General features: G+C 35.7%; 1 protein-coding gene across 1 annotated transcript in view; it reads right to left on the bottom strand.

Moving 5' to 3' along the window:
- Positions 1 to 17306, bottom strand: part of LOC126812199 (helicase with zinc finger domain 2) — a 30089-nt gene that overhangs the window by 4397 nt on the left and 8386 nt on the right. Inside the window, exons 7-13 of the mRNA XM_056098702.1 lie at positions 15512 to 15603; positions 14344 to 14610; positions 5856 to 6391; positions 3920 to 4129; positions 2429 to 2650; positions 1957 to 2113; positions 329 to 496 (exon numbers count right to left, since the gene is read on the bottom strand). Of these exons, the coding sequence (XP_055954677.1) occupies positions 329 to 496; positions 1957 to 2113; positions 2429 to 2650; positions 3920 to 4129; positions 5856 to 6391; positions 14344 to 14610; positions 15512 to 15603 (1652 nt within the window). The remainder of the gene's footprint in view (positions 1 to 328; positions 497 to 1956; positions 2114 to 2428; positions 2651 to 3919; positions 4130 to 5855; positions 6392 to 14343; positions 14611 to 15511; positions 15604 to 17306) is intronic.

Genomic DNA, 17306 nt, shown 5'->3' with positions numbered 1-17306 from the left:
ACTGACAACGGGAAACCGCGCAGGGAGCCACAGTAGCTCAGTGTGTAAGACATGGCTCGCTAACTAGGAGGTCTCCAGTTCGCTCCCGTTATTGGATGAAAAAGTTCATCGATATAATCGGCGTTGTTTACCATGGTGCAGGACGGGGCGCCTGACAAGGAACAGTGTCCATCCGTTCGGATTATACGAATACACCGTGGTCTGTACACGTTGGCTTTCATGTAAAAGAACCCTCGACACTTAGTATTCGAACATGGGCTAAAATAGCAATATTGTTTTTCAGGTACAAATCTTCATGGTAAGATATTTTCCAAATGATGTGACTTACCAATAATAATAAGACCCTGTTTAGCTCGTGTAATGGCTACATTTAGTTGGTGATCATCAGTTATAAAACCCAGATTGTGTCTGATCCACGACCGGGATGGATAATTTTCTAACATATCTATTGGTAAAGATCTTACGGTAGAGAAGATAACATATTCCCATTCACTACCTGTATTTAATCATGAAAATAAATCAAAAAGTACGCCATGAAACGTACATCTCCACCCTCAACCCAATAAAAAAAAACGAAATAAATAGACGGAATGTTGAATCAAAATGAATGTAAACGAAAAATGACTCAGATGAAGAAGACACATCTGTAGTAATTTATAAGATAGGTTGCCTGGCAACGAAACATACGCCCACAGCAGCTAAATCATCCGGGCGGTTGACAAGGGTTGTCGCATATTTATTCTTTTGTAGGCAATGGGGGAAATTAACAAGGCAATTTCATACAGGTCAGATTATAATTTTCATCGTTTCAGGGTTTACAAGGTTCTACTGACTGAAACAAGTGCATTAACTCTGGAAGTAACTTAAAGGAATTTTTGAAATTCGACAGGCTTTTTCATTTCACTAATTAAAATGATGCATATAAATTTCATACAGATTGGATGATAACTTTTGTTGTTAGAGTGTCCACAAGGTACAACAAAGTGAAACATGGGAAATAACTCCAGGAGAAATTATTCACATTAGGTAAATAGGATTCGGCATCTCAATAATGTAAACAACATATATAACATATATATCAACAACATATATTAATTCAAAACAATCAAATCATAAATGTAGTTTGTAGAGTGTTCACAAGAAATTGTGGAAGACGGGCGGACGAACGGACGGACGTACGGACGGGAGCGACGGCAGTATACGACCACATTTCCATGTGGGCGTATAAAAAAGATTTTGTCATAGGCTCACGGGTCCGCTGGTTGTTTGGGGGGTAGGTGTGAGAGGCTGAAATGCCCAACATAATCCCGTTTACAGACGGCGCCGCTCGCTATCGAATGTTGAAATCTCGGAGCTTACGGAGTAGGATCATCTCCATGAAAGTGTGGAAAACTAGACGTCCGCAAATGCGTTTTCCTACTATTCCAGTCCGTGAATACAGCAACTTCAATGTGGTCAAATATAGCCTAACTTAGGTGACTGACCTGAATTCCAAACAACTAAGCAATAGTTTAGTCAACGGAGCAGGGGGTATGTTGAACTCGTCTTGCCCGAGAAATTTTTGAAAATTTAACAGCTGCAGAGAATCCATAGAATCCAAAAATGAAAACCGACGCAGATCTGTCGAGAAAAAACCAAGATGTTGGCATTTTTTGTCCTATCTGTAAAACTATTCCGAATTTAGTAATATAGTTCAACGGCGGCCAACCACATCTACGTTGGCAGAATTTTTGCACCATGTACAGTTTTGGCCGCAAACTCTGACTAAAATCGGCAAAAAAAAATAATAATAATAAAAACTCTTATAAAACAAACCTTTCTGACGCTCACCTGGCAGTCATCTGTTTTTAAAAGCCTTGGGAGGTCAGCTATTTTGAGCTGTACCCTATATACGAACCCTATTTTCAATCTTCCCCGGCTATGAAATGAAATTATCAACATATTAAGACTACCTACCTTGACTGGCTACTACGGTTGACACGTGTATTTCTGGTAATCCACAGTCCTTCATAGCAGCTTTTATAGCAGAGCATTGCGCTCTGTACTGAGAAAGTATTGCAATATTTTGACTCTTAAGTTTCCACTTTACTACTAAATTCACAGCCACACTAACCTTAAAAATATATATCAGTATAACGTAAATAGCATTAGGGAATAAAAAACAACACATGCTTTTATCTGATTTGATAAAAAATTCAATTAGAATTAAGTTTCATTTGGACTAGCATAGGTGGATGTTAGTTAGGTTATATCCCTACCATAACCTGATCACCATATATAATATTTACATGTAGAATATAAAACCCACATCAAATCTAATATTTTCTGAAAAACACTTATTCAGTCTTTCTTAACGAATAATTAAAATCAACAAACACGATACAGATTACATTATTCCACTTTGAAAAGGTTCAAAGAAAGAACTTACTACATAATCAACTTCATTCTGATTTCTTTTGGACTGTTCCGATCCATCTTCTGTAGAGACAGTTAATGTGTCTTCCTCTCCCTCTGTATGACATAAAACTGTTGGATGGCGTCTTCCATTCGGCCAAATATCTAACTCAGCTTTTTTACTCTGTCGCTTTGTTCCAGTTCTTAATTTACCATCATAAAACATGTTTGAAGGGAACTCCATTATACCTTCATGCTGTAATAGAATATTCTAATAAATATTTACTTATTTATGTATAAGTAAATGTATTTTCCAACCATCAGCTTACTACAAATACCTTCCATCATTGTTCGTCTGTCTGTCTATGGTTGCAGTTTTCTGTAGTTGTAAATTAGAAGATCTGACCTATGATAGCTTTGAGAAACGATTCTTTGGAAACAAAAAATAAAATAAAAAAAATATTGTGAGATTGCCAGCAAAAACGTGGAGACAGTCCAATCCAAGCAGGTAGCCATAAACACCAGCTAAATCGTGTTCACCAAATTGGATATGGACGAAGTTCAAGACACTTAATCTCGATTGTATTTACACGCTTGGAAAAAAGCTGTAGAAACTGTAATCTCAATCACATTCATAGGCTTTTTGGAACAGGGGACTAACCTTGGAACGGAAGGCTACATAATGCTGAAATCGATACGGTTTGTCCTGCCACGACCCCAGTGCTTCACATCAAATTTGAATATATATATTAAAACGTATGGCCTCAAGCGCGTTCACGGGGTCTTTGGCAAAGAGCTCATTACTTCGATGCTCCACGCCAAACCTGAATGTTCAATTTATCTACAGTGTTCGTCCAAGGTATGTATGGTCATATACAAAGGAGAAACAAAGGTATAAAACACTGCCAAGTATTAATAATATTGGATAATTTATACCACAAATACACATATCATTGACAGAGTCGGCACTCGTAAGGTTTGAATTTTAGCTGCAGAAATTATTGGTCAATAATTTTTATTGATAATTGAATTGTAATAACCGAGTAAAAATTGTAAGTGGACATAAATAGTATGAAAATGAACAATAATGGGCTATTTCTACAAACATTTATTGAATATATCATTCAAATATTGCTCGAATGCTACAGTTGCTAGCAATAATTCAATTTTTGTTACTTTAATTTAGCTTTCTATTTGTACCTGTCATCAATGCTCGGGTAGCAAATTTAGCTGAATAATTGTTAGCAAAAATTTGTTCGAATTCCTACTAGCAGAAATTGAATTAAAGCAACCAAATTACAACTATCAAATTAATGTTACATGCTTTAGAATAACTGATAGAAACAATAATAACTATCCCAATTACCAAAAAATTAGCAATACGTTCAAACAATGTTAGCAATAGAATTACTCCATTAAGCCTAGCAATAATAGAATTAAGCCTAGCAATAATTTAATTCATGGTAGCAATAATTATAATGTATCCACAAAAATAGTAAGAGCTGGCTCAATTGCTATATATTACCATACGATACTGTATTTCCAGCATCTGTGCTTGTCCGGCATATCTCTCAAATAATGAGGTCTGTAGACCCAACTGTTTAGCTTTCTGTTCAGATAAAATTGGTTGTAGTTGTTTATGGTCACCTATTAATACTATATTACTAGCATCAAATGAGGTAAGTGGAATCATTGTCTCTGGTTCTGTACACATACCTGATTCATCTATAATAATCTGAAAGTATTGTAGTAAGATAGACAGAATCTTTGCTCTTTAAATTAATAATAGCATTTATATTATATCTTTGACTAATTATTGGTTTCAAATTAAAGAGAAGTCATATCTCACACACTCAAAAATGTGAGTGATGTGGGTGACCCTTAAAAAGATTTATAAACCCAAAATATAGCTGATTCTATGGGAAAACAAAATATCACCAGATTATTCGTATTAGGAAAATTCCTATTGCATCATTTGGCTTAGTAACCAATCATTGTAATTAATTACGTTATATTTGACCAATTAGATAATTGAAAGTCGAAACCCAAGGGTAGAAAACCAACAGAGTTGTGACCGGTCGACAGGCAGCCGCTAAATTCGGGAGAGACCGCCGACGTTCAAGAGACACCAGCTGGGATGAGTAGACCCCATTGATTTGTGGGAGAGTCATATGATGTAAGCATCCCTTCAGTAAATTCATCTGCGAGTTAGGTGTAGGAGAGGCAGACATGTTAATTTTAAAGTAGCTAAGTCTCTAACTCAATATCATCCAAAATCTTCAACATTGAAACCTCGATTTATTTGTCAAATTAAATCAACATTCATGTTGTGATCTTACCGGAAAAAGATGGGCTTTTGATATCCAATGTTTAAGACAAAATAAACATTTTACCATTGGTACACGAATCGTGTACCATAATGCGCTTGAGCCCCAGTTGTATCAAGAGACTCGAGGGCCGAGGCTAGACACATTGCACCAAATCAAACGGCGTATGTAGACTGGAATAACCAGACGCTAGCAATTTGCACTCGCTTGAGACGGCTGGCTTATTTCGCCGAACATAACTGATTTGAAATTGGAGTAAAAACGCAAACCATTGAATGTTAATCAGTTTATATACATCCATATTGCAGTATTATATGCGTTGCGACCCACTTGTGTCAATTTCTAGGTCCCAAATGTTAGCGATTTAGCTCCTTTAAGTATTGTAATGTAAAGTAACGTTCCGACAAGAACCAAGATTTTTGGGTTATAAACATACATTTTAAGTTTCATCAAAATCGGATAAAATTTGTGACCTCTAGTATTACATGCTTATTATACTAAAGGGGAGCGGCCACTTTGTTAAACAGTCTCGGTCCGATTTTCACAAAATTCGAACTTAACCGTCATGATGGTGTGACGGTGATATTGTTTTTAAAATCAAATAAAATTGTGACATCTAGAGGGTCCACGAGCTAAAAACGCGATTTATCTGAAAATCAAGGGTCATAATCAAGGACGTTACGGTCGGATATGCGACAATATCGACAGTAATCGAGATCCTTGGTTTATAGACATACATATAAAGTTTCATCAAAATCGGAAAAACTTGAGTTTTCGTGCCATAATTCATGAAGGTACGGTCCGATACATGCCAATATCGAAAGGGACAGAGATCTTTGGGATATAAACCCATATTTCAAGATTCGCCAAAATCGGATAAAAATTGCATAAGGCCCACAAATTGAACGGACGGATAGCCTAAACGACGGTTAGGCAAACAGGGGCGTATACAAATACATCTTCGAGCAGCGAACTACATCTATCCATTTTAATCGGACCTTCCTGCTGCCAATATGTTTGAAACTGGGTACAGTGTGAAAAGTTTAACAGGATATTTGTTGACATAATATGATTTATTATTCTATTATTGAAATGTTTGACTCTTTTTTAAAACAAAATGCCACTTATTATTACCTGTTTTATATTTAGAGGTATTTCTGTTTTAATACCACCGATTGCAAAACATGTGCTAAGAATGATATCAGCTTTATTCAGTTCTTCTGTTTTAGCCATATATATTTTCCTCTTATATTCAATTATCAATTTATCGTTTACTTTTTTCTTTAATTCTTCTTTCTTGAAGTTTATCACGTCACGTTTGTATTTTTCTTTTAATTCATCGGTCATACTTCTTATTAAGGTTTCTCTAAATATCTTATTCAAGCCTTTAATTTTAATATACTCATCCACTAATTCATCTACGTCATCTGGACTGGATGGTTGGAACATACGATCAAAATCTCTGATTTTTTCACTGTATGAATTACCAGGAGCTCTGATCAGATGATGTAGAGCCCTGTCTCTTATTGCTTGAACTTTGGAAACCTCTGCCGAGTATCGTTTTTTGGTTGGAACCGAATCTCGAGGAAGGGGATATTCCATATTTTCTATCCTGTTACTATATACTCTTATAATATTTGGACAACTTTCTCCCAGATGTAGCAGTTTATCTAAAAATACACATAGTGTTAATTATGGATGGTTTCGTTCATTACATACTTACCCATGTTAATAATGTTCCTTTGGGGGTAAAATAGGTCAACCTCAAAAGTCAATTTCATAATCTAAGGAATACAATAGAATGAAACACAAAATGTTATCAGCGTCGGGGTGATATCACATTTTGCGCAAAAGGCAGGGGTTATAGCTCTAGAACAGCAGGTCTAATGCGTACCTAAGTCGAACTCATCCAAGCCGAGCTGTAAATTAGAGACCAAGTTTTTCTAGACCGTTTTCTTGCGCAGATTGGTGTAGGTGCCCCGGGGGGGGGGGGGGGGGGCAAAATGTATTTTTTGGGGACAGAAATCATTTGGTTCAAAATTGACCTTAAAAGTGACTTCTCGTCATTCAAAATATTAAATTATAATGGTACTTTTAAAGAAGATATTTATTCCGCTCATTATGATGACGACTATAAGAATAAACTAATATCTAAACATGTCTCTTGTTAACTGTGGTTTATTTTATTTACATTTACATTTCAAGATCTCTTGAAAATACCATTCTAACTTAATATTTTGAATTCCGAAATCGATACTGGACGAAAAAGCTAACGAGAAGACACTTTTCAGGTCAGTTTTGAACCAAGTGGTTTCTGTAGCCAAATGTACATTTGCCCCCTCCCCTCCCACCCCACACCACACAATGGAAATCTTATATACATATTAAGAGATGTACAGCGGCATAAAAAAAGTAACGTTTTTACCAAACTCTAAGAAAATCATCATTTATATCAACGTGAACTCATTTCCCGCCAATTTTACCCATCTCCCCGTTCTCTTCCACACACACGCACAACTTACCTCGCCACAAAATAAAAACCATTTGGTCCAGGGGCATGGACAGAGATGGACAGGCCTAGAAATTTATGTTTTGCGTCAACATTATCACATTTCCCCACCAATTTTAGACATTGGAAACCCATATGTCTCTAACGCCCCCTCAAACGCCTGACCACCAGTTAGATTCGGAATCTCCGCAAAAACATGGTTTAGAAAAACTTGGTCTCATACATTTAGAGCTCGAGTGGCGAACACATAATTTAAGTTTCATCTCACTCATGAATCGGACAAAGACTGTCGCCTCAGAAAGGTCCACAAATTCATTCATAGTTCATATTTTGCGTAAAAGGCAGGGGGTCGATTCTTACAAAAATTTAACTCATCCAAGAATTAGTGATACTCATCCAAGAACTTTTGATCTTTAACACATAGTTTATGATTTATCTCATGAATCGGACAAACATCCTAAAAGTGTCGTCCGATATGCACCCATATCGAAAGAAACTAAGATCTCTGGGGTATAAAAATATATCTTAAGTTTTAGCAAACCCGGATCAAAATTGTGACCTATAAATAGAGGGTCCACAACTTTGGTATTATTATGCAGCCTCATATCAAACCACTATTGACTGTGCTGTCATGCTAAGGGCTTTAGAAAAGAATTAAATTGATGAGAAAGCGTATTCGACGATCTGGACCCCCAGGAGCATCCACGGCCCCTGAATCCTCGCCTAAAGTCCTGGAATTGTACCCACTATCAAGGATTGCTTCCACCGGCCCGAAATTGCAAAATCTGTGGTTTACTTCGAAGACGTGATTAAAATTAAAGACGGATGAGAGGGGAAATGAAATGGAACAAAATGGAATTATATTCCATTATATGCCCTTCGGGCATCTCCGATTTATATTGCATATTTCTCATTGATCTAAATAAATATGTATACTAACTCAACATTCAAAGTCTAAAAATAGCACAATTGCACGTGCAGCACTGTGTCAACATACGCCTGACTATAAATAAGAGGTAAGGCTCGGCTCTAGTTGTAGTTCTCTAGTTGTCTTTTTCTTTATTGATCTAGACCATGACTAGTAGTGGTGCACTACATAGTCATATTATATCGTATACTATTACTTTGCGATTTTGTTGGATCGTAGATTCAATTCCTTTTTTACGTGATCGCGACCGATACGCTGTGCCGGTCCATATATTTTTGTGGCGTTGTTTCACGCCCGTTTATTGCTTTATTCCATGTTGAATTTAGTAAATCTCCAAGCGTGGATTTTGAGAGGTTTTGTCCGGAGAGTCTGTTTCTATAAACTTAGACCCCGACATTCTCATCCTTGATGAAGGTTAGACCTCTTGGTTGATGTAGATACGATCGGTAAAAGAAAAGCCGCCATTAAATTATAAATATCTCAACCGGCTAAAGGGACAAGTAACAAGTAATAAAACAAGATTCGTAATATCCCGATCAGGTAGATAAATTCAGGCCGAGTGGTATTGCCATTACGGATACTGTGGATTCTTTTGTTTCACAATTAATTTCACTCTACATCAATCTGTCTGTTGATCGCAGTCATTTTGACATTTTTCATGTCGGTAATAATCGTGTCGCTTGGTTTTGATAATCATTTTTTTTTCTATCTACGTGACCACGTGTCCTCTGTTCGGAGTGTATATTTTAATGGAAATAATTATGTTTTTACTTCTACCGCCGACAAATGGATATATAGGCCTGTTATACATCTAAGTCCTTATACCGGTAGTTTTAGTAATAATAGTCTTTATATATGACTATATAGTTCAAATGAAAATGAAATAAATGAATAAATGGAAATAATTATGCTTTTACTTCTACCGCCAACAAATGGATATATAGGCTTGTTATGCATCTAAGTCCTATACCGGTAGTTTTAGTAATAATAGTCTTTATATATGACTATATAGTCAAATGAAAATGAAATAAATGACACAGTAGCCTACCAATTTATAACACTTATGTAAGAAGAGATGATTTTAAAACCAATTAAATATTATATTTTTAACAATTTTGTTTACAGACAACAATGTTAATAATAATGTCATTGATGAGAAATGAAATGAAATGAGGTTTAACTTCTACTGTTCTTTTCCGACTGGGCTTATTTAAAGACGGGGTCATTGACGAGCACAAGACTTGTCAGGCAAATTCGTCATGCATGCATCATTTTGTTCAGACCAATCTATGGAACCTAATGGTTCATAATTTTTGACCCTGAATCAACAGTATAATGATTTCAGTCCTGACCAGGGGTTCAGTGATTTTGTTTTTTCCCCCCATTTTTCAGGGTGACAATGCAGTAAATGATTCGATCGTTAATCTATAAACTAGTTAATATGGTTACCATGAAGCATGTTGAGATAGATTAACTGGTTGTTAAAGACCCTATTTAAAAAGAAAAATTACAAATGCATGTGGCCGTATGTTGCACCTCAGGTGGACACTGACATTTGGTCAGTTTTTACTCCGTCAAGCACAGTCACAAGATGCGGCTATTCAGGATATACAGAAGATAATGGGCCTTGGTGTTTCACCCTTATTGTCATTGCTGTCAAAAAATTAAGATACGAAAAATTCTATTGCTGATTCAGTAAGTGATCCAGGGTAATACCCATTTGGAATTGTCTTTTAAAACTTAGGAATTCCCTTAAACGCTATTTAAGTCGTTGATATCACCCACTCTGTTCTTCCAATCGGCCAGTCGATACGACTTTATATAGATCAGTCAATCAATTATACATTATATGCATTATTTGGTAATCATGTTGAGTCGAGTACTAAGCAGCAATCCTTTTACAGGCCTCCGTTTTCAGGGCAGCATCAACCCAGCTACAGTAACACCTGTAGGTAATACTTTTGTAGCCAGCCAGATTTCGAATACTTTTTAGGCAGTTGGTCTATCATGACATCAGATAACTGGATTCTTAATACAGTTAGCGGGTACCGGTTTGAGTTTTCTTCAACCACCCTTTCAACTTTGCTTGCCTAACCACCTCTGTATAATTCAGAGCAGATGGAGTTTGTTGATTAATTTAATGTTAAGTAAGAAGGCTTTATGTCCAGGTATTCCCTGGTTTTCATACCAATCAGTTTATTTCTAATATTTTTTTAGTTACAGAAAAAGACTGACGATTATCGTCCTGTTATAAACCTGAAAACATTTTACACAAGAAACTTTATTCTTTGCTTCTATCAGTATAATACATAGAGAGGATTTTCTATCATTAATGAATCTAAAAGATGCCTTTTTTTTAATTCATATTCGTCCAGATCATCATAAATAATATTTACATTTTATTTGAGATCAAACTGTTGAGATTACAGGTCTCCGTTTCAGAGTTTCCTCAGCTCCAAGAGTTCTTTCTAAAGTTTTTCAAATCAAATTTTGCAATCCTTCGCAAGCAGTGTATACATTGTTCATATTTTACAGACAATTCTATTTTTTCTTTTCCACTATCAACACTGCAAAAGAATTTGGTTTTACACACAGAAAGCTGTAAGATATTTTCGAGAGCTAGGATTTCCTTCTAAAGAAATTATTTTTTAGAATTTACTATTAATTGTCATTTATTTACTGATCTCTTACTCAATGAAGGATAAAGTCAAAACCAAGGCCAGAGCTTTATTAACATCAAACAAGCTCACTATCAGACAAAGAGTATTTTATTGGACTGTGTTCCTTTTCTACGAACAGCAATACTTTTAGTACCTTTGCCTATATAAAAGAGTAATCTAGAACTTTAAGTTAAAACAGAATGTAATTATTCATATGGGTATTTCCCTCAATGACGTTTGAGTTAAACTGGTGGTTACATATAACATTAGCATTTAAAATCGTAACCATATTAGACCACTCTTGTGTCTTTACTTTGGATGCTTCTCTTTATGTATCGGGTGCTCACTCCTTATGATATTCACATCTATCTGCTTTGGAATAGTTCAGAATATCAGTAAATTATCTTGAACTGCTGGCAGATTTCTATGGATGGACATCATTGTCATTGTGCAGCAATTTATCTAATACGCATAACTTGTTCCATGTGATAACACTATATCCTATAATTATCATATATTTATAATATTGGGGAACTATAGATAAATTGTTTTAAAATAAGCAAACAAATTTGGTACCGGTGTGCTTCTCGAAATATTTATCTGCTAAATATAGATCAATTATGTCTCATAGCATAACAGATGCATTATCTAGACATTTTTCTGACTTCACAGAATTGAAGATGATTAAGCACATTTTTCAGAGGGTATGTAATCTTTTATCTGTACCGGACATAGATCTATTTACACCACAGCTTATTTACCAAGTTGTAAAGTATGTATCTTGACAGTCTGATCCATTTTGGTTGGTTCTTGAATATGATGTATTTAAGATGAGTTGATTTAATTTTCACCAATACATCTTCCTCTTCTCACTGAAAGTTTCAGTGTAGTTGCCAAGTACCGGTATCTCAACAAAATAATCAGAGACCATGCTATAATTATAGTGCCAGGATGGCCAATACCGGTATGATATTCTAGACTCTTAGCAATGCTAATTTCTAACCCCATTCATTTGCTCCTACGGAAGGACCTCTTGCGTTTAGTTCACCATGGGATGTGCTACCCCATGGGAGGCAAAATTTTATACATGAATGCTCGTCTCAAGCAAACCCTCACTAATAGAGGACTATCACAACATGCTATTGACACTATTCTCAGGTCCTGGAGACCAGGAATTAACAAACAGTATAATCCTTTGGATCCCACTGTAGAAAATATTGCAAATTATTTGAGTGATTTGTTGTCTAGTATTCATATAGTGTTGCTAACACCTACAGATCAGCAATTGTTCAGACTCTGAATGTTTCAGGCAGCAGGAAGTTCAGAAACCATGCCATTATTTATTGTTTTTTGGAAGGTATTTTTAATCTTGATCCTCCAAAATCTTGTTTTGTAGCAACCTGGAGTGTTTCTATTCTATTAAATTGTTTTTTTGCCTTAGGTATATCTTTGAAGCTTCTCACTTATATAACAGTGAACTTATTGGCTCTAGCTACGGCCCAAGGGTGCCACATTAAGAGCTTTTAGTATTAATCGCTTTCTAGATTATGGCAATGCTATAAGGTGAGGAAGTGAAAATTTGGAAAATTTCTTGTCAATCTTCTCCTATACCAGGTCAAATTGGATTAGTTTACTGATATACTCTCCAGTATTATGTTGAATTAACTTCAGAACTTATTGTATCTCATACATGTATTACACTCAGAGCAGTAACGCCATCTACCATTGGCCGTTGGCTTAAGAAACCATTGTACTGGCAGGAATTGATACTTCTGAATATAAGCCTCATTGAATTCGTTCAACTTCCTGATCTGCATCGTTTAATTCTGGATACTCTATTTCAGACAATCTTAAAACAGTATCATGGAACAATGATAAGTTCTTTTTTGTTCTACAGGAAATAATACATTTTTTAAATTATATGGATAAATTTTAACAGCCTACTATTTGTTATCTCTTTTGTTGACAACCCTTTCAATGATGCAATATAAATCGGAGATCCCAGAAGGGCATATAATGGAATATAATCACCTCTCATCCGAGCGCCCGAAGGACGCGATGGATGAGAACGATTATATGAATATATATAGCCCGAGGGATCGAGGATTTATATACCCTCCCTTTAGCCCTCCCAGTGCTATATATATGGTTGCCAACAAAACTTTAAAGAGACAACTAGAGCCGAGCCTTACCTCTTATTTATAGTCAGGCGTATGTTGACACAGTGCTGCACGTGCAATTGTGCTATTTTTAGACATTGAATGTTGAGTTAGTATACATATTTATTTAGATCAATGAGAAATATGCAATATAAATCCTCGAGCCCTCGGGCTATATTCATATAATCCTTCTCATCCATCGGGCGCTCGGATGAGAGGAGATTTTCCGACTTACTTTTGTGTACTCACGGGTCTAAAGAAGACGCATATGAGGGAATTAGGTTACTTTAAAAATCGTATTAAAGCGACATGACCAGCACTTTCTTCACATGCTTGGATCAAAAAATTGAAACAAAACTATTGGCCAAAATAGTCAGTCCAAAGAATATATTCTGAATTCATATATGAATATATCGTATTAATTTTATTGCTATTTTTGTGTAACATTTAACGAAAAGATGTAAACTGAATGAACTGTTCAGCTGACTATATTCATTTTTAAATCATCATCACCATTGCAATGGAGTTAGACCAGCATAAATTTCCACAATTTTGGTACTACGAATGAAGTGTATGTGTATGTTTGGAGCAAAGACGTTTCCAGTTGTTCCCCAGCATCCCCAACACTATAGTGGAAAGCGTTCATGACAACGAAATTTGCAAAACGTTGGAGACGGCCACAAAGATCAGAATTTTAACATTAAGGTCAATGGGAAATTAATGGCTTGTATTGAGTTATCAGGATTGGTGTAGCTAATGGCACCAGTACACTCTAGATTTTCCCCTATGGCGGTAAATTTGTGACTGCCCCCCTCCCCCTACGCCCTGTGTAACGAAACTGTTAACTAGATTATCATTTCTCGCCAAAATCATGAATATTCAAAACATGGTACAAAAAGTAAGTCCAACCCCCTGTCTTCCATTCTACACCTAAAATTCAACAAACTTTAGCATGCGAAACAGAAAAAAGGGGAAGGAGAGAGATAAGAAGGGTCATAAATAAAAGGAACGGTTAATAAAATAAGAGTAATTAATGGTTGACTAGGTCATAACGATTTGATAAGCACACATGTAAGGCCAATTTATAAATTTTGGATGTCGGCTTTTTTTCCACACATTCTATTAAATTAAATTCCTTGATTTTCAGAACATGGTGAAACCTTTTTTTTAATTAATCCGTTTTAAGTTTAATTGTTACATCTTAAATTTAATATTCCTACCTTTTAAATTTAATATTCCCACCTTTTAAATTTAATATCATTACATTTTAAATTTAATATTATTACATTTTAAATTTAATATCATTATGTTTTAAATTTAAAATGATGTATGGATATACAAATTATTACATATCCAATATACTTACCCACCACCACGTCCACTGATTTATTTGATGGACCACAATATACAACCTGTTCTCTGCCATGAACAGATCTTGATTTATTTCGCGTAACGAAATAGAAGGCCAAATAAGCCCCTGTGACTGTTTTGCCGGTTCCAGGTGGGCCTTGAATCAACGTAAAGGGATTACTTAAAGCATATTTTGTAACTTGCATCTGTACATAATTTTGTGGCTGTAATGCATTACCGCATATCTTCATCGACAAAATCTCATCGACGTCTCTATAGTTTTCTGTTAAAACGAACAATACGTATACATAACTTTCAATGGAAATTTAATAACAGCTGGACATTAAACTTTAATGCAAGAACCAATAGGAAAGCAAACATGGGTAGGCAGTTTTCATCAATTCTTCCTTGAAGTGTCAAATTTGACAATGAACCCCTCCCACGTGTATGGCGCTATTGTGTGTCGTACGTTCAGCTCAGTGGTTCTGTTGGCGATAAGGTCTTCATATGTGAACATACTCTCTAAGCAGGTCAAGTGTCCATGACTATTTATCATATCACAACCTGCATAGGTATTTGCATTTCAATATCCACTACTTTTTTGAAGAGTATATATTCTGAAGATGCGGAGGTTAGAAAGCGCCTAGAAAATGTAACGGTGAATGTAATGTCGTTAAAGACTGAGAAAATATCAACGCGTATGAAATTTTTTGACATATCACCACCATCTTGGATTTTCAAATCTTAAATTTAACGGCTCCCAAAACCCTTATACAGAGTCAAGATGAGGTTTATACAGGATGAAATAATGAAGATATCCAATGAAATCTGAATGTCCACTCCCATTTTAAACCCTCTGACTCCAGGGCGGTTAGAAAATAATACAAAAATATGCTCATAAATGGGTAGGGTAATAACAACTTTTTTTTTTGGGGGGGGGGCCCGTATTTGAACATCAACATTTGTGGGGGGGGGGGGCCCGTATTTGAACATCAACATTTGTAAAATAACACCACACCTGAATGTCACTGTGCTTTATTATTGGTGATAGGCCTGTTTTTTGGTTCAAATTAATTTTTATGCAAAATTGTTACGACAAATTTGAATGTGAAATTGCGCACTGATCTTCAGTCCAAAGCTAGATAATGCTCCTTTTGTTAATTTTTCTGCATCAATTCACATACCTTTCTTTTGCTGTTTTGTTCCCAAAGCTATTTCTTTTATTAACGGTGTCACTGCACCTTCCATTAATGTTTCCACGGCATTCTGAGATCTCCTGTAAATTATTATTATTTATTATTACAGCATATTTATAGTGGTTTATTCCACTCCATATTGCTTTGTCAATATCGTATTTATATGAAAACGATTGAACATGCCTATTAATATTTTTTTCTAAGGTTGTGATTGGTTGGCTCCAGTTTAACCTACCAATCAAAAACTTAGATATACAGAAAATGTCGTATAATTGTTTGATAGGCTTTGATTATTGGATCTTTAGATAGGCTGTCTAGTTAAGGTCCAAGGTATAATGTTGTTAGAATGCACCACAAGATTCATGTTTGCCACCTTAAGCTCGTGCAATATCAATAAAAAGCTATCAAATATAAGTCCTTTCTAGAGGACCTTTATATATTTACCTGTGAGGAATAGATTTTGGTATTATTTCAATAGATGCCATTGGCGTTTTGGTTATCAAATTTCGAGGAAAGGCCATGCAGCACTCATGAAGTTTCATCTGTATTAAGTAGATTTTATTCTGTCGTTCTATTTTGTTTATAACACAATGACAAACAAAACATACATTTTCGTGGTGATTCACAACAGCTCCAACTTTATCATCTAGATCACCAACAATTGGTATAGCAACATCGTTGTATCTAACACAAACATAATCTGATTCTAATTTAATATCTCTTTCTTGGCAAAACTCTACAGTTAAAACAAATTTTCCTTCCATGGTCACATTGGTCAAATTTCCGAAATTCTCACACCAAGTAATCGGCACATCATGAATAAAAATTTGTTCTTGTCCTTTCACAGAACAGGTCACAGATTCCATTGCTAGAACTGGTAACCATAGATTCGCATATTCAGTCAAATCTGTATACCTCTTTTTCGATGCTTGTTGAGAACCCAATACCGTAAAGCAACCTATAGGATCTCGTTTATGTTCCATACATATGATATGTTTACGTGTTAAGAAGTAAAGTTGTATCTGTGGAACCAACAAACCTCTCTTTAAAACTGGGGCCAACTGAACTTTCACGTGCATATTTGGTCTGTATCTAATGAAAAATTTCCGAAAGAACTGAAGTTTGCCCTCGACTCTCAATTCACTCGTTAGGGTTTCTTCTGGAAATTTTCGAAGCATATGGCCGACATTTTTGCGTATTTCTTTGAATTCAGATATTATGTTCTCTGGGTTGCTCCCAGAGGCAATGCTTAGCATATGTTGCCATTGCTTACAGGGAATCTCCACTGATTTCATTGGTTCCTTCAACTCAACTGGGGTTACTACATCTGTTGCTATTTCAGTGACATTGTAGATCCGTTCTTCCCACTGCAATTCTACTGTCATGTCATCTTTAAAGGGTCGTTTAGAAGGTGCTAAATATCCCATTTTTATTTTTCTCTGTGATGATGTGAAACATGTAAGGTTTGGAAATACAAGAGTTAATGCGACATCATCCACTTCTTCAATTACAGGATAGTATATCAAAGGTCTTTTTTCTAGGGCGACACTTAAATGTAAAGCGAATACACTGTTGTCGTAACTTTTACTGTTCAAAAAGGCAACATTGCATCTGTGTGCTATATCAGCCATTTCAGATTCCGAATACGGGTTTTCTGTGTTATTGATACACGCTGATACCATTCTGTGTACAACAATATCAAAATATCGTCTAATAGGACTGGTAAAGTGGGTATATTGTGGGAGATTGAGGCTGTAATGTGCGTTTAACAAGGAATCAAAAT

Source organism: Patella vulgata, chromosome 2, assembly GCF_932274485.2.
Source record: "Patella vulgata chromosome 2, xgPatVulg1.2, whole genome shotgun sequence".
NCBI classification, from domain to species: Eukaryota; Metazoa; Mollusca; class Gastropoda; family Patellidae; genus Patella; species Patella vulgata.
Note: the sequence above shows the minus strand (reverse complement) of the source record. Positions and strands in the feature narration are given on the sequence as shown.